At 35.5% G+C, this 19,578-nt stretch overlaps 1 protein-coding gene and 1 long non-coding RNA gene across 3 annotated transcripts; both read left to right on the top strand.

Annotated features, from left to right (window-relative positions):
• Positions 1–2,338: 2,338 nt before the first annotated feature.
• Positions 2,339–10,808, top strand: LOC144342149 (uncharacterized). Of its 2 annotated transcripts, XR_013418711.2 has the most exons (5): positions 2,339–2,448; positions 3,327–3,418; positions 9,076–9,701; positions 9,927–9,979; positions 10,710–10,808. It is a non-coding gene; the product is annotated as an uncharacterized LOC144342149 (long non-coding RNA). The 2 variants fall into 2 exon arrangements; XR_014927839.1 differs by lacking the exon at positions 3,327–3,418 and having other exon boundaries at positions 2,346–2,448.
• Positions 10,809–14,628: 3,820 nt separating this feature from the next.
• Positions 14,629–19,246, top strand: LOC144342151 (uncharacterized). The gene is made up of 6 exons (XM_085494308.1): positions 14,629–14,828; positions 15,011–15,099; positions 16,834–16,956; positions 18,322–18,745; positions 18,964–19,008; positions 19,127–19,246. The coding sequence occupies exons 1-4, from the start codon at positions 14,680–14,682 to the stop codon at positions 18,735–18,737; spliced, it is 777 nt and encodes a 258-aa protein (XP_085350434.1). The 5' UTR covers positions 14,629–14,679; the 3' UTR covers positions 18,738–18,745; positions 18,964–19,008; positions 19,127–19,246.
• Positions 19,247–19,578: the final 332 nt, after the last annotated feature.

Here is a 19,578-nt window from a genome sequence, read left to right as displayed (position 1 = left end):
GAATGGTCGGTGTGTGTGATGGGAAATGAATGGTAGGTGTGTGTGATGGGAAATGAATGGTCGGTGTGTGTGATGGGAAATGATTGGTCGGTGTGTGTGATGGGAAATGATTGGTCGGTGTGTGTGATGGGAAATGATTGGTCGGTGTGTGTGATGGGAAATGATTGGTCGGTGTGTGTGATGGGAAATGATTGGTCGGTGTGTGTGATGGGAAATGAATGGTAGGTGTGTGATGGGAAATGAATGGTCGGTGTGTGTGATGGGAAATGAATGATAGGTGTGTGTGATGGGAAATGAATGGTAGGTGTGTGGGATGGGAAATGAATGATAGGTGTGTGTGATGGGAAATGAATGGTCGGTGTGTGTGATGGGAAATGAATGGTAGGTGTGTGTGATGGGAAATGAATGGTAGGTGTGTGTGATGGGAAATAAATGGTCGTTATGTGTGATGGGAAATGAATGGGCGGTGTGTGTGATGGGAAATGAATGGTCGGTGTGTGTGATGGGAAATGAATGGTCGGTGTGTGTGATGGGAAATGAATGGTCGGTTTGTGTGATGGGAAATGAATGGTCGGTTTATGTGATGGGAAATGAATGGTAGGTGTGTGTGATGGGAAATGAATGGTAGGTGTGTGTGATGGGAAATGAATGGTAGGTGTGTGTGATGGGAAATGAATGGTAGGTGTGTGTGATGGGAAATGAATGGTAGGTGTGTGTGATGGGAAATGAATGGTAGGTGTGTGTGATGGGAAATGAATGGTAGGTGTGTGTGATGGGAAATGAATGGTAAGTGTGTGTGTTGGGAAATGAATGGTAAGTGTGTGTGATGGGAAATGAATGGTAGGTGTGTGTGATGGGAATTGAATGGTCGGTGTGTGTGATGGGAAATGAATGGTTGGTGTGTGTGATGGGAAATGAATGATAGGTGTGTGTGATGGGAAATGAATGGTAGGTGTGTGTGATGGGAAATGAATGGTAGGTGTGTGTGATGGGAAATGAATGGGTGGTGTGTGATGGGAAATGAATGGGCGGTGTGTGATGGGAAATGAATGGGCGGTGTGTGATGGGAAATGAATGAGCGGTGTGTGTGATGGGAAATGAATGGGCGGTGTGTGACGGGAAATGAATGGGCGGTGTGTGATGGGAAATGAATGGTCGGTGTGTGTGATGGGAAATGAATGGTCGGTGTGTGTGATGGGAAATGAATGGTCGGTGTGTGTGATGGGAAATGAATGGTCGGTGTGTGTGATGGGAAATGAATGGTCGGTGTGTGTGATGGGAAATGAATGGTCGGTGTGTGTGATGGGAAATGAATGGTAGGTGTGTGTGATGGGAAATGAATGGTAGGTGTGTGTGATGGGAAATGAATGGTAGGTGTGTGTGATGTGAAATGAATGGTCGGTGTGTGTGATGTGAAATGAATGGTCGGTGTGTGTGATGTGAAATGAATGGTCGGTGTGTGTGATGTGAAATGAATGGTCGGTGTGTGTGATGGGAAATGAATGGTCGGTGTGTGTGATAGTAAATGAATGGTCGGTGTGTGTGATAGTAAATGAATGGTAGGTTTGTGTGATGGGAAATGAATGGTAGGTGTGTGTGGTGGGAAATGAATCGTCGGGTGTGTGATGGGAAATGAATGGTAGGTGTGTGTGATGGGAAATGAATGGTAGGTGTGTGTGATGGGAAATGAATGGTCGGTGTGTGTGATGGGAAATGAATGGGCGGTGTGTGTGATGGGAAATGAATGGGCGGTGTGTGTGATGGGAAATGAATGGTCGGTGTGTGTGATGTGAAATGAATGGTCGGTGTGTGTGATGTGAAATGAATGGTCGGTGTGTGTGATGGGAAATGAATGGTCGGTGTGTGTGATAGTAAATGAATGGTAGGTATGTGTGATGGGAAATGAATGGTAGGTGTGTGTGATGGGAAATGAATGGTAGGTGTGTGTGATGGGAAATGAATGGTAGGTGTGTGTGATGGGAAATGAATGGTCGGTGTGTGTGATGGGAAATAAATGGGCAATGTGTGTGATGGGAAATGAATGGGCGGTGTGTGTGATGGGAAATGAATGGTCGGTGTGTGTGATGGGAAATGAATGGTCGGTGTGTGTGATGGGAAATGAATTGTAGGTGTGTGTGATGGGAAATGAATGGTCGGTGTGTGTGTGATAGGAAATGAATGGGCGTTGTGTGTGATAGGAAATGACCGGAATGTATGAGAGGAATTGATTGAGTGGAATTGAAGGTAATGAGTGGAATGGAAGGTAATGAGTGGGATGGATGGGCATGAGTTTTTCAGTTTTAAAATTCTTTGCTTTTCAGAATGTGAACTTGGCTGGCATTGTTCATGATTATATACTACCAAACCTGGAATTATGACAACATACCAACAAGAGTGACAAGAAAACTTCTGATTTTCATCTTTTCTGAGAGACTTACTTGCCTTAAGGTAATCAAAGACCTTATTTTGTGGCTGTGAAATTTTCCTGAGATTTTCCATTCTCAAATATTGGTGCAAAGTATTTCTTTGGTACCAGTGTTTAAACAAGATTCATCACAACATTTCTGGTGAATTGTTATGTAAATCACATTCTAAGTCACAGTGCAAGCTCAGTCAGTCAGATAAAAAATTATGTGAATTGAAACTATGAATGTGTCTGTATCAGTAATTTAGGTTATTTATCACCAGAAGAATCATTGTCAAGCAGAGCTTATCTTATGAGTGATTTTCGACTTCTTGTTAAAAAACACAAGTTCATTTGTTTTGTTTTGATATTATTCATATGTACTACATGTGGACTTCTCTCGTATTTGTTCATTTTGTGATGATATCTTTAATTTTCTAATTTTGGTGAATAATTTTTGCATTTTTGCTAAAAAGTGATATTTTCGACTTTTTGTTGAAAACTACATGTCCAATTGCTCTGATATCAAATGTATAGGTACTACATCTACATGTTGACCTCTCTCAGATTTGTAAATCAATTAACAATTGACACAATTGACTATGCGACTTCCTGGCTGGTACTTAAAGTTTGATTACATGTTTCCACAAGGTTTAAGATTTTGACTGACAGGAGGGTTACTTGCTTTGGGCGACTCTGAAATCCACATACTACCATAGCTGAGTCCATCATTTAATAACATCAATGTCCAACAGGAAAGAAAACCTTGCAAATGAAAATGTTGTGAAAGGGGATTCTTGATGCCCCAACTTGTGAACTCTAATCTCTGGTTATATATCATTTACCATGCTTGTTAATTCTCAGAATGTATTATTTTCCTGGCCAGTTAATTTATGTGAATGTTTTCTTTTCTCTGCATTAGCGACTGTGGTGTGTAGCGCATGCTTTTGTCCCCTCATTCCATACTGTGTATCCAAATTGGTGCATGGTGAAGGCCAGTGAACTATTGCAGGGGTGAGTGATATTGCTGGAGACCATAATAATAATAATAATAATAATAATAATAATATTTTATTAGCCTTTGGAGCGGCAAACAAAGAGAAGAAAACAACCAAATCATACAATATTAAGCATACTAAGCATATAATTGTTGTACCCAATAAATGATTGGTACACATACATGTCATAGTATGTATAACATTAACCAATGTACATTATTGTTTCTAATTATATATTCATATAATTGCATTAAACTTGGGTTTGGGTTGATATTTGACCTGTGACCTTGTAACAAAAAAAATTTCAAATCAATTTTGAGAGTGAATTGTTTTTTGTTATATAGTACAATACAATTTTTTAAGCTGTCTGTTAATTAATAAAACTCTCTTATTGAACCTATTTGCATATAATGATTTAGAAACTTGTTCCATTTCTGTTCTTTAATGAAGAATAGAATAGAATAGAATTATAGTGCTTTATTGACACCGTGAAGAAAATACTACATTTCTTTTTTGGTTATGTACATCAATGAAGTTGAAAAATTGTAATGTAAAAATTGAAAAGTAAATTGAAAACATAGTAATGTATTAAGTAAAAAAATATATAATAAAAATAGCAACATTAAACTATACTACTAGTATTTTGATTGTGAAATTAGTCCTTTCACACATACTTTGATAATAAGTTTTGACATCGTTAGTCAGTGTGGTTTTTTTTTGTGTTTTTTTTTTGCATTGAAACAAATATTTAGTTAGAGCATATATAATTGTCTTATCTCTTGATTGTATTATATAATCAAATTTGTCTCTTTTGTTTTTGTTACTGAAGTCTTGGTTGATTAATCCTATGGCATTGTACAAAGTGTTTCTATATTCTGTGTATAAATTACAATCTATTAGGTGGTGTATTTCATCTTCTATTTGGTTACAATGTGTGCATAGTCTCTCTTCCATTGGCGGCTTGGGTCTTGTATAGCGACCTGTTTCTATTGCTAATCTATGATTACTTGTTCTAAATTTGGCTAATTCTCTTATATGATCTTGACTATTTATAAGTGTAATGTATTGTTCCATGTTGAGATTGTCTTTATATGTGTGATAAGTCCGTAACTTTGCATCGTCTCTCATATTATCCTTCCACAATGCACTGTAATATTCTTTTATTTTAGTTTGTAGTGTTTTTACAGGGATATTGTCTATACATTTATGTACTGTAGAATACTTTATTTTCGCTTGGAATTTATTTTCGCTGAAAGGATGATTCCGTAAAAATAAAATCCAGTGAATATACTTTTTTTCCTATATTTCACATTCAATTAATCAGTGAAAATAAATGCCATAAAGAACGCCCAAAAAGCCTTTTCAGCGAAAACTAATTTCAACGAAAATAAAGTATTCCACAGTATATTAAAGATTTTAAGATTTTGTTGTAGCTTTGACAACCAGGTTTCTGTATGTTTATATGTTCTTTCATATCCTGTAGTGCATAGTATGCCAGATTTTTCAATTCCTTGTAAATGTTGGTAGTATTTAATTGCTGCTCTGTATATGTTGTTTATGAGTGGTTCTCTCCCTAACTCCATACGGCATACTATTTTACTTGCTTTGTTATTCAAACCGAGAGCGTTTCTACAGAATTTGATATGAAATTTCTCTGTGTCTGTTTTATCCCAGATAGATGGGTTTGTCAAGACACCCCAAATTTCCCCCGCATATGTTAATATTGGGATCTGTTTTGTGTTCAAGAGCTTCAGTTTGATGTGTATATTGTTTGTATTATTTGAGTATATTTGTGATTGCACTTGTTTGCCTTGTCTGCCAGTCTGCTTGATGTTGTTTGTATACTTCCATTTGATTGGAAAGTGAGGCCTAAGTAGGTATATTGTTCTTTGATTTTTATTTCTTCCTGATTATATTTGATCTTTAGGGATTCTGCTCTGCTTCCAATTTTTCTGAAGATGACTATTTGTGTCTTTTTGGTGTTCACTTGTAGACCCCAGTGAGTTGTGTAGCTGTGTAAAAAATCTAGTGCTTTCTGCAGTCCAGTACTTGTTGTTGACAGTATAGCAATGTCATCTGCGTATTGAAGACAGCTGATTTTTTAGTCCCCGTTCGGACGAAGTTCGAAAACGGGGACTTATAATTCGGTCTCTGTGCGTCCGTCCGGAGTCATATCTCAGAGTCCCTTGGACCGATTCCGTTTATTCTTTGCATGTGCCTAGTACTTTATGTGGGACATATGCACATGCAGTGGTTTAGCGATTCGATTCAAAATGGCCGACTGGCAGCCATCTTGTTTTTTGAAAATGTTGTATTTTGGACATGCTTTGTCAGTTTTCATTCAAACTTGGTACATAGATTATACATGTTAGGATACATGTCCATGATGATTTATTTCACAATTGGATCAAAGATTGCCGACTGGCAGCCATCTTGTTTTTTGAAAATGTCGTATTTTGGACATGCTTTGTCAGTTTTCATTCAAATTTAGTACATAGATCATACATGTTAGGATACATGTCCCCGACTGTCCGTGAGTTCCTGAGTCTGTCCGTCCGACCGTCCGTGTCCGTCTGTCCATGCGTCAGTCTATCCAACGTCATTTTTCAGAATTCTGTGGACCGATTCCGTTCATTCTTTGCATGTGCCTAGTACCTTATGTGGGACATATGCACATGCAGTGGTTTAGCGATTCGATTCAAAATGGCCGACTGACAGCCATCTTGTTTTTTGAAAATGTTGTATTTTGGACATGCTTTGTCAGTTTTCATTCAAACTTGGTACATAGATTATACATGTTAGGATACATGTCCATGATGATTTATTTCACAATTGGATCAAAGATGGCTGACTGGCAGCCATCTTGTTTTTTGAAAATGTCGTATTTTGGACATGCTTTGTCAGTTTTCATTCAAATTTAGTACATTGATCATACATGTTAGGATACATGTCCCCGACCGTCCATGAGTTCCTGAGTCTGTCCGTCCAACCGTCCGTCCGTGTGTCCGTCTGTCCCTGCGTCAGTCTATCCAACGTCATATTTCAGAATCCTGTGGACCGATTCTGTTCATTCTTTGCATGTGCCTAGTAACTTATGTGGGACATATGCACATGCAGTGGTTTAGCGATTCGATTCAAAATGGCCGACTGGCAGCCATCTTGTTTTTTGAAAATGTTGTATTTTGGACATGCTTTGTCAGTTGTCATTCAAACTTGGTACATAGATTATACATGTTAGGATACATGTCCATGATGGATCAAAGATGGTCGACTGGCAGGCATCTTGTTTTTGTTTTTTTATGCAGTATCTTGGACGTGCTCTGTCAGTTTTCATTCAAATTTGGCACATACATGTACTTTATACATGTTAGGATGCATATCCATGACAATTTGTTTCAAAATCTGGTCAAGGATGGCCGATTGACAGCCATCTGACTTTTTGGCCTTACTACTATATTTCCACAATTTTTGTACCATTTTCATTCGTATTTGGCACATACATCATACATATCAGTGTGTTTCATAATCAGATCAAAGATGGCTGAATAACGGCTGTTTTTATTTTGGCCATATTACTATTACACGAAACACGTGTTTTGATCTAAATAAACAATCTGTTGTATACGCCACTTGGAACTCAAGTTTCAAGGACACGCTCGCGACAACCCTTCCGCTTTAATATGACGAGCACAAAGAGAACTTAACGGGGACTGTGTTATTTTCAATGACTTGTTTCCCACTAAGTTCGGGTGCTGACATTTGTAGCTCATTTAGATCATTGTGAAGTCATTTATGTGGATGTTGAATAAAGTTGGGCTTAGAGGGCAGCCTTGTTTCACTCCATTGTGTAATTTGAAATGTGGTGAGGTGACATCATTTTAACTTTACTATAAAATCCATGTTGGTGTACATTGATTTTATAATATTATACACTTTGCCATTGATGTTGATGTTGAGTAGTTTATATTGTAGTGCTGTTCTCCAGATAGTATCGAAACATTTCTTCAGATCGACAAAACAGCAGTAAATCCTTTTCTTTTGTGTTTGGTATTTTTTGATGACTGTGTGTAAAGTTAATGAAACATTTATATGTATATAATACTGTTTTTATAAATGGAATAAACTTATTGATATATCATAATAATAGCTCAATTATTTACAAATAAATTAACAATAAAATAATAATGGTTCAATATATAGATACAAATATTAAAGAATAATAATCATATGTATATAATGTTAGCAATCACAATTTTTGATATGAGGTTATTATGAGGATATTGCAAAGTATGTACAAAGACAGTATAGCGGAAGTATTGACTAACGCAAAGCAGAAGTCGTTAATACTGAATAACAACCTACACTATACCAACAAAATGAACAAAACATAAATTGAATGTTGGAGACATTTTGTGTTTTTAGTAAACACTAACAATTCTTGCACACAATTAAGAAATAGGTCAGAGGTCATGACCGGCTAGCCGCTTTGATATTGAGGTCGGCTCTGTGGGAAGCATTTATTTTTTGCCATTATAGAAATATATTCAGTCTGTTTTTGACTCCCGTGTGCGAAGCCATGCATATTAATTACCTGATTTGCATGATAATTAGCTAATTTTTAGCTGTTCCTTGACTGTTCCACTGATATCTAAAGAGCCATTCATTAGATTTTGATGAAACTTGCTACATACCGGGTAGATGCTCTGGACAAATGCACAGATGTGATTAGTTTGGGGTAAAAAATCCATGCATGCAATTAACCTAACTTGCATAGTAATTAGTAAATTTTCGGCTTTTGCACTGATATCTCGGGTAGTAATCATCACATTTCAATGAAACTTGCATAGATACATATGACGATGTAGAGACAGATATGTGAAATAATAATAACCTATTAGTAATTAATCAATTTTCAGCTTTTGATATTTCAAGTATTATTACATAATTACTTTTCAAAGAAACTTGGCACATAGACGCTCTAGAACAGACCCGCTCAGTTTTGAATTAAAATCAGATCACATTAATTACCTAATTTGCATAATAAATCATAATTTTTGGTTCTAATCACATTTGAATGAAACTTCGTACACAGATGGTCTGTGACAGTACTTATCCTAACATATGTACTCTAACACACTGTGATCAAATTAGTTTTAGGCTTATATACATCTATAATAATTACCTAATTTGCATAATGATTTACTTTTCAGCTTTCCACTAATTTACTTAGTATTAATCATCACATTATAATGAAAATTTGCACCCTGAAACAATATACAGACCTAAATCTATGCATAATAATTTCTTAATTTGTATAATAATTCATTGAGGTAATCCACAGACATGATTAGTTTAATGTTGATAAACATGCATATTGATTATCTATTATTAGCCCATTTCTGATATCTAAAAAAATCAGATTTAAATTGAATTCATCACACAAGTGCTCTGGAATAAATTAGACTAAAAACCATGGATGAAAAATCAATTAAATTTTCTGTCTGTATTATAAATTTTGATAATGTGAATCACATTGTTTTTATGTTATGCATCTCAAATAGCAGACAAAAATTAGTTGCCAAGCTTTTTGTTTGAGAGGTAAATTTTAATTAATTTTAATGTGTCTCCAATATTCTCAGCACACGGGAGTACTTTCTATGTTTCTTTGATTAGAAGAAGCTGTTCCTTAAACCATGGACATTGTGTCTGAACCATAAAGTTGGAAAAATGTCTAAGAAGCTACGAAAATTGTCTGGTCATGAAAGTTGGCTGAATGTACTTCCAAGATGGTGACGAGGGGGCAGCTAAACAAAAAGTAATTCTGGATCGACTTGTAAGTGTGGAAAATACAGTTGGTGAACGAGAAACCAATGCAATAGGAACAAATCAGAAGGTAGTGGATTTGGAACAACGGGTAAGATTTTTAGAATTATCTTTTGGTGCTGCGAAAGAAACACTTGATTTGGTGGACGCTATCTTTGAGGATACAATCATCACTTTGGTGGAATTACAGAAAAAAAATGGAGAGGATTGTGAGAAAATAATCAAAGAGCTTATCAATGATAAGTTTGACATTTCAGATGTTATGATAGACAACGTTCAGAGAACCAAGTGATGCTCTACTCCACATCATAGTCAAATTCCCTATTAGACTACAATGCAGACAGATTCTGGCTGAGTCATGCATAGTGTTGATGAGAACTGTATATTCGTCCAGGAAGACTTGTGTCCTAGGGATTATAAAACAAAACAAGGACTACATACAGTAATGAACAAAGCCTACAATGAAGGGGAAACAGGTTAGATTCACTAATGGCAGTCTGTTTATGAATGATAAATTGTATACAGAATGACAATTCATATTGTTAGCTGTAGAGGGATTGTAGTTCTTTTTTCGATCAAACTATTTCTTATCCTCATTGTCATAAAAGACTACAAAATTAAATATTTGACTAGTTAGTTAGTTATATATATGTTATTACTACATAAATGGCTGAAGTAAATCTTATTTCTTTAAATGTCAGAGGCCAAGAAGATTTGAAGAAGAGAAAAAAAGTATTTCAGTGGTTTAAAAAAGGTAAGCACAATATTATTATGCTGCAGGAGTGTCATTCCACCCCTGGCATTGAAGCAAAGTGGGCCAAGCTTTTGCCTGGGCACTATATCGTTTCTCATGGGAGTGCAGCAAGCAGGGGGGTTGTCACAATTGTAAGAGATTTTGTGATTCACAAAGTTAAAACTGATACTGAGAGAAGGGTTATCATGTTGTCAGTAGATATTGGTAATAAACCATACCTATTAATAAATACATATGCATCTGAGGGGTCTCATATTGTCCTCCAATGATTGTGGTGGACTAGAGTTATGCAGGTTGTTGAATGGCAAAGAATGACTAATCAGATAGCTCCTCCTTATTGAAGAAAGGGACCAATCAGAATACTTAGTGTCATCAAACAGTTTCTTTTGCAGTAGAACACTGTAAGCACCATATTCTCTATTGCCTGGTTCTTGCCTCAGTTGTCATGGAACACCATGTTGATCACAAGATGTTGGTATAAGTATTTAATATTTCCTGCATTATGAATTGTTCATTAAGTTCTCATATTTCTATTTTCCACGCTAATCTAACATCAACGCTTATACTCATGGTCATTCTATGTATAGAGCAGGCTTTCTTCTTTAAAAGTTACAAAAATATAAAAATTCCAGCTATATTATCACCTTATTACATGTTCACTGTCATTCACCAGCATTATGACGTGTTATGTAATCATTTGTATTTAAGGTCTTGATATATTCTATTTTAGTAACAATGGAAGAAAGAATAAAAAAAAGACAACAGTGTCCAATTTATAGTGAACTCCTTTGGCATCCTGATGATGTAGACAAATATAAAAATTCTGATGAATGTAAGTATTTTCCTTTCAAAACTGTTGATCATTTTAGTTTAGAAAAACATACTTTATTAGTCCCGTCTGCCTGGAGTCATATTTCATACATATTACTATACATGTCCATGTTGGTTTGTTTTATGATCAGATCAAAGATGACCGACTGCCGGCCATCTTGCTTTTTGACCATATGTCACAGTGTAACCCCTGCTTATCGCTAATGAGAGGGCCACTCACAGAACTCACACTGGACAGGGGGTTCTTTCACTGTTAGGATGGGATAGACAAGACAATAGTACTGGAAATGAAATACACATACACCAAAATATCAAGTTAAAGCTCCTGGCTTTAATACCTCTCAAAATAATTACAAGAAATAAAGCACAGAAAAATACAATGAATAAAGTCACTAAAATAGGGGATTGCTTAAGGAAGTGTGCATTGGTGATAACCAATAATAATTCAGAGTGAATAACCTGCTGGTCTTGTATCAGCAGAAATTAGATGTATTAAATGACTCAAAATTGTAATACATCATCAGAAATATGCTATTCTTGTATTTTTGACTCCCATGTGCGAAGCACAAAATGGGAGTCTTTGCAGTTAGTGTGTCTGTATGTGTGTATGTGTGTATGTGTGTGTGTATGTGTGTATGTGTGTCCGACTGTTCCACTGCTATCTCAAGAACCATACATCGGTTTTTGATGAAACTTGGTGCATAGATGCTCTGGGCCAATGCGCAGATTTGATTTGGTTTTGGTAAAAATCCATGCTCGTTAATTACCTAATTTGCATGATAATTAGCTAATTTTTAGCTGTTCTATGACTGTTCCACTGATATCTAAAGAACCACTCATTGGATTTTGATGAAACTTGGTACATAGATGCTCTGAACATATGCGCAGATTTGATTAATTTTTGGTAAAAATCCGTGCATATTAATTACCTAATTTGCATGATAATTAGCTATTTTTTAGTGGTTCCATGACTGTTCCACTGATATCTAAACAACCACTCATTGGATTTTGATGAAACTTGGTACATAGATGCTCTGAACTAATGCTAGGTTTTGATTAGTTTTTGGTAATAATCCGTGGATACTAATTACCTAATTTGCATAATGATTAGTCAATTTTCGGTTTTTCCACTGATATCTCAAGTACTAATCATCACATTTCAATGAAACTTGGTACATAGATGTCATACGACACTGCACAGACCTGATAGCTTTTATGGTAATATCAGTACATATTAATTACCTAATTTGCATAATTAATTAATTTTCAGCATTTGATATAAGTAGTTAGCATTACATTTCAATGAAACTTGGTACTTACATACTCAAGGACTATGCAGAGATTAATTGTTTTCGATAAATATTTGTGCATATTAATCACCTAATTTGCATAATTAGTTAATTTTCAGCTTTTCCACGGGTATCTCAAGTACTAATCATCGCATTTCAATGAAACTTGGTACATAGATCCTTTAGGACTATGCAGAGACCTGATTAGTTTTAGGGTAAATAATTGTGCATATTAATTACCTAATTTGCATAATTAATTTTCAGCTTTTCTACTGATATCTAAGTACTAATCATCACATTTCAATGAATCTAGAATTATGCAGACCCAATTAGTTTCCGGTAAATATTTGTGCATATTAATCACCTAATTTGCATAATTAACCAACTTTCACACTGATATCTCAGGTACTATACATCACATATCAATGAATGTACATGGATGCTGTAGGACAATAGACAGACCTGAATAATTGTGGGTTAAAATCTGTACATATTAATTACCTAATTTGCATAATTAACCAATTTTAAGCTTTCACACTGATATCTAAAGTACTGTAAAAACTCCAAAATTTCGACCGGTTTTAAATAATTGGTGTTAGAAATGTGACGTGTTTTTAGAGTCAAAATTAAGGTGCATTTTCGGACAGTCGAATTTTTCAGAATAGAAATCAGCAAATGAAAAAATGGGGATGATAGACAGTGTGATTCATTAGTTTTTAAAAAATGCAATGTCCGTCAATTGACGTAAACTTCCTCATGTTTCACGGTAAAAGCAAAGGTCGTGGCCGAGTTGAAACTCAAAATCTAAACAAAGTCATCAATCAGTGAGTATTATGACAAGCAAAACAAAACATCAAGACGCGGAGAAGAGGTCAGCACAAAACTAATAGGTCAAAAGACAAAGCTGTCTCGCACTACCTAGGAAAACTTGCGAATGTTCGAAGTACAGGTACCCATTGGACAAAAGATACATGGAAGTTTAGCAAACTATCTCCCTGACCCAGTGCAATGTATCCGGTTAGAATCAAAGCTCACGTGTCCCTTATTTGAGGGACCAAATTCTGACGTAAATTCGCCCTTGGATTAAAAAATAAAATGGGATTTAAAAAAATAAAATGGGACTTTTAAGGTGTATTTTGGCGTCATTTTTCGGACATTTCAATCAATCCTGCCGGCTAAAATAGAGTCTAAGTTTTACCGTAGTCATTGACGTCTGTCTATTCAAGAGTACACGTGTATTATTTTTATCGTGACTAGCGTGAGCGGGTAAGCTTTCTTTCGAGAATGAGCTGTTATCACTGTGAACAATGTTAAATTATTCTTCAGATGACCAGTTTATTTTTTAAAAACAACTTATTTTTTTATTTAAAAAAAATCATGCCGTTTGCGCATCAAAATCCAAGCCAAAATATCGTACTACAACATCAATCTCTTCCGCATTGCGTTCAATAACATTAACATATTTAAATAAGCTATGGTAATTTGAACACGTTGGCATCATCCAGCTTTTTGATTGGTTAATTAGCGATTTGACCTATTTGACCTAAGAGAACATGGCGGATATCCTACAGCATCAAATGTTTATACGAGACCGGAATCATTCGCTTACGATGAAACTAAGTTGACTTTTATTTGTATTTCATAACCATTCAACAAATTTATTTTGTGTATATTATTATAATCACTACTGAGTACAGTAATAATCAACAATTCAGAAACGCAGCATGCCGAGATTTTTGTGTTCGTTTTTATTTGAAACTTCGTTTATTTAGAATATATTTTCGTTACCAATAAAATAAAAATCTCTCAGTCAATCAGAAACCCGGATTCATGCCTTCGAGGAAGGTCCCGTTTGAATGCTCACACCGGGTTTTTTTCGTTTTGGGGAAAACTAAAACTGGTCGCAATTTTCGAATAAGAATGAGTCGGCAATTTTTAGTGGAGTCGAAAATTTGGAGGTAAATAAAACACCGAAACCCGGCAAATAAACAGGCGTTCGAATTTTTAGAGGGGTCGAAGTTTTGGAGTTTTCACGGTACTAATTATTCCATTTCAATGAAACTTAGTACAAAGATGCTCTAAGACAATGTACAAACCTAATTCGTTTGGGGTAAAAATCTGTTCATATTAATTCCCTAATAAGCATAATAATTCATAATTTTTTGGTTCTAATCACATTTCAATTAAACTTGGAGACATAGATTTTCTGTTACATTGCGCAGACCTCATTAGTTTTACACTCAAATCTGGTCATATTAATTTTCTGATTTGCATAATTAGTTTTCAGCTAAGTAATTTCGAATTATATTTAATGTGTTTCCAATACTCTCAGCACATGGGAGTTCTTTCTAAGCTTTCTTTGATTTGTATTCAAACTGAATTTCATATGTCCAGGCTCATGTACAGAGATACGAAACATGTAATGAATCATCATGGACAAGTATCCAACTAACTGGGACTGTGCCATGCATGGCTTGTTATTTCTTTGTTAAATGATCAAGTTATTTTAATCTGAACTGAGATTCCTCGCTGTCAAATAACAAATACCAATTATTATTATACTGATTATATTCCGAGAGTATGGAAACTGGAGTTCATGCTCACCCTGAGGCGAGTGTGATCGCACATGTGGTGAAACAGCAGAGCAAGTCAGAAGTAGAACATGTGACAATCCATCTCCTGCCAATGCCTGAAATAGACAGAAAATATTGTAGTGTCAGAATGTGCAGGTATTTCTTGAAATATTCATCAATTGAATTGCATGTTTCAAATAATATTCAGTTTGATGCAGTCATTAACATGTGAGTGAATAATCATTGCTGCATTTTTGTTATTCGGTAAATGGTGATGGCACATCATGGTTTGAATGGAATGAGTGCTCAGCAACTTGCAATAAAGGCTTCATCAACAGATGCAGACCCCCAAAAAAACAGAAAAGTGGAGAAAACTGTTCCGGCCTTCCTCAGAACTCTGGGAGATTTAACATTGAATCATGTGAAGGTAAACTTGTTACATGTATTTGTTATCAAATCAAGTCAAATCAAGTCAAATAATTATATCAACACTTATTGAAGGTTCATACAGGTCAACAGCATGAACTATCATTGTTACTTTGTCTTGAAGTCAGACAAACTAAATAGTGTCACCACGGTAACCTGGCGCTGGGCATCTATCCTTTGTTTACACCAAATAATATTTGTTGTTTTTGGAAAAAAATATCTTCTATACATTATTGTTTAATGATGATTAAATTTCAAGTCTGTCCATATGTGGTGGGTAGGTTTATATCGCAAAACTAGGCGTTGAGGTGTTCTTTTCATCACATAGACGAACTGACTAAACATGCGGAATTGTTATTGAAACTGACATCGATTGCATTGTGTTTTCTCGAGTTGAACAGACGTGAGGTATAATTCAAACTTGTTTATTTGTACTCAACATGAACATCAATACGTTGTACAGCAAATACTTCTTGATATAAAATATAGATCGCTAAATAATAGTTTCATGAGAAGTTGACATCGTATAGAACATAGAAAGGAGGGTGTGCGTAACGTGCATCAAGTTGCGAAGCTACCAGAGGAGGAATTACAGCGACGGCCTGAATCGGACTTCTCACGACAGCGCTTTGCCTGGTTAATGTAATTGTAAACGCTAGAGCGGCATTTGTCTTGCTTGGTGACAGCTAATCTGAGAAGTAACAAACACGTGTTTGTACTCTAGAATATATCATGCCAAAACGTTCCGAAAATAAAACAACACTAATGATTGGCGCATACAAATGAAACGTAACACTGTCATTCCATATTAGGAGTGACACACGACTAACACGAGGCAGAACTTTGGTGGGAATTTTGGGTGGTAAGCAGACAAGTACCGTGAGAGCGCAATGGGAAACAATGTAGCGAACGTTTGGATATAGCGCACGGTTGCTACACAAACCGATCTAGTTTCTCAGGGTTCAACTCGTGGTTAACAAAACAATGTCTGAAATTACAAACTAGCTTAGAACACATCATAAACAAAGTAAAATTTTGTCATGTTAGATAACTGCGCGCGACACCATATTTGCCCATTTGTAAAAACACTACAAACAGGTAAAGTATTGCAATGAAATTTATTAAAATATGACTCAAGCAAATAACACATGTACTCAAGACGAGGCTACGGCACCTGGTACCCAGTTACGACAGAGATGGTAACTTTTAATTATTTTGACTATTTTCGCTGAAATGAATCAGTGAAAATAAATTCCAATGAAAATTCCTGTTTTCCTATATTTTATATTTAACCCATCAAAAATCAGTGAAAATAAATTCAATGAAAATTCCTGTTTTCCTATATTTTATATTTAACCCATCAAAAATCAGTGAAAATAAATTCAATGAAAATTCCTGTTTTCCTATATTTAATATTAAATGCATAAAAAACCAGTTAAAAATAAAATTCAATGGAAATTCCTGTTTTCCTATATTTTATATTTAACCCATCAAAAATCTGTGAAAATAAATTCAATGAAAATTCCTGTTTTCCTATATTTTATATTTAAATCATCAAAAGTCAGTAAAAAAAAAATTCAGAAAAAAACAACCATTGAAAACAGCAAAAATATTTTTTTTACAGTACATGTTCCTACACTACTCACTCAGAATGAAAACTCAATTGAACATTGTAAGCTATGAAACATTTACTGACTGTTCCATTAACTGAATACACATTTTGTTCTATTCACAGAGGAATGTACAGATGGAAAAGAGTATACAAATTGTGAAGATGTAGTTTTTCCTGCTACTTGTGATGATGTATCCAAGAAGACAAACTGTGCAGAGTGTGTTCCTGGTTGTCAGTGTACCAAAGGTACAGTTGAATAAGACAGAATGTGTGGATGTATCTGAATGCAGATGCCCGTTTGATAAAAGTACAAGGGCCACTCCTGGAGGACCAGATAGACCTGATATATTTGTTTACGTTTTTATTATTAGCCCCCACCCGGAGGGGCTTGTAGTTTCGCCTTCGTCAGTCCGTCAGTCCATCCGGAGTGATTTCTCGGAGATGGCTGGACCAATTTTTTTGAAACTTGGAACAAAAACTTTGTGGTCATCAATTTATTTTCCGATTTGATCAAATGTGGCTGATAAGCGTCCATTTTTAATGCCAAAATTCAGTCAAATTTGGTCCTTGTGTGTCCATCTTCATTTTTTGGAGATGGCTTGATCGATTTTGTTGAGACTTGTTACAAAGACAAAGGGACCACCCATACAGATGCACATTGTTTTACTTTTTTGAAATGATCAAATATGACCGACTGGCAGCTATTTTGATTGTTAATCATGGCTTTTGTCTGTCCATTGATATTTCTCAGAGATGCCGTGACTGATTTCAATGATACTAGGTACAAAGACACAATGAGGAGGTATACATATTCACATGGACTTATTTCCTGATTTGAACAAATATAGCTGCCTGGCGGCCATTTTGAATGTCAAAATCCAGTAAAATCCATTTTTTGGGGTGTGTCCATCATCATTTTTCGGAGTGCCTGGACCTATTTTGCTGAGACTTGGTACAAAGACAGAGTGACCACTGGTACAGATGGACATTGATTTATTTTTTCAAGGAATCAATTAATGAGCTCATTTGCATATTTAATTATTAATTTGAATTCTTGTTAATATCTTGTGAACTAATAGTCCAAATTAGACCAGACTTGGTAGAGACTTGATTTGTCAATATAACATATATGCTATGCAATATTGAGTTTCAATTTTATTAACAAGCTCATTTGCATATTTATTAATTTTGAATTTTTCTTAATATCTTGTGAACTAATTGTCCGAATGAGACCAAACTTGTTATATACTTACTTGATCTGTCAATATACGATATGTGCTATGCAATATTGAGTTTCAACTTAATTAATGGGCTCATTTGCATATTTAATTAGTTTTTGTTAATAATTAGTCCAAATAAGATTATACTTGGTATAGACTTACTTGATATGTCGATATAGCGTATGTCGTTGCCTTGTAACATTGATTTTCAACTTAATCTTCTTTATAATTCATAGCCAACTATAATCACATCTGACAAGTGGGGGCTGTGTCATCTTCAAATGTTTTGTTTACAATAACAAAATTATTTATTTCACTTGTTAATCATATTTTGGTTAAATCCATCTGTTATGGCTATCAAGTAATAAGCATTCTTTCAAAATAATTCCAGGAGGTCCTGGTGGACCAAATAGTCCTGGTAGACCAGGAGGACCTACAATTTCACCTGATGAAAAAGAAGATGTACCACAACCTGGAGAGCTATTAGGCCCTGGTGGTCCAGGTAATCCCCTTCGACTAGGTGGCCCAGGAGGTCCTGGAAGACCAGGCAGGCCTGGTAGTTTCGGAGGAACAGATTGCCAAACTCTAAACTCTGAGACATTGCCACCCAGTGTTGGTGAACCAGGTTGCCCCGGAGGACCTACATTATCTGCTGAAGAGAAAGAAGATTTGAAAATACCTGAAATTATTGGGAAACCAAGAGGCCCTTGGGACCTGTGGGTCCTGCTGGCCCTACACTTATTCCAGATATTGGGGAACCAGTTGTTGTTGGTGAACCAGGGAGACCAGGAGGTCCTAGTGGACTAGTGTCATTGGTTTGTATCTCCTTGCACATTTTTTGTTTACTTTTGGAATTGTATATTCACCTTATGTATTGCGGCTGTACTTGTTTGATACCTGGATAGTAGTGACATTATTAAAGTTGACTGTAATAACTGGTAAGTCAGTGAATGATGCATTGAATTGAACTTGTACACCACATCAAAATTTATAATTCTTAAAACAAAATGTATTAATATGCTTTTCTCATTAGCATGTGTAGCTGGACAATTGGACTGCAATCAATATGATTGTAAAGGTGGGCACCAAAACATTAATCAGTTACTCAATGACAGACATAACGATTTTTATTTCAGTCAATCAAATCTACAATTCACTGACATTTTCACGTGTCATGTATCATTGTTATATATCAGAGGATAGAGAATGGTCTTCGTGGACATCCTGGACACCATGTTCTAAAACATGTGGAGAAGAAGGATCTTCATTGAAATCAACTCTCATCCAAGTGGTGATGAGAAAGATTGTGAAAGAAACGAATCTGAGGAAAAAGATTGTGAAGTTCTCGCCTGCCCCGGTAAATATATTGTTGAGCAGTTTTTGTTTGATTTATCAAGTATAGTTCTGCATAAGCAGAATCTGTCATTCAAGTCTGTCTATTGATTATTGATGACATGTGTGATTAGTAAGAATGTTCAGCCTTACTTAGTATATATATACCGGTATAAGCCAAGTTTGAATGAAAGGTAAATTTCAAATACAAATGTGATAAATATAAAACAAGCATCTCATTTCATGATAGTAAACCTATTTGTCCTCTGGAAAAGAAAACTCAAAAATTTCTATGAATAATTTTATTTCTTAACAG

The sequence above is a fragment of the Saccoglossus kowalevskii genome, chromosome 20 (assembly GCF_978046115.1).
Source record: "Saccoglossus kowalevskii chromosome 20, keSacKowa6.1, whole genome shotgun sequence".
Classification (NCBI taxonomy): Eukaryota; Metazoa; Hemichordata; class Enteropneusta; family Harrimaniidae; genus Saccoglossus; species Saccoglossus kowalevskii.
Note: the sequence above shows the minus strand (reverse complement) of the source record. Positions and strands in the feature narration are given on the sequence as shown.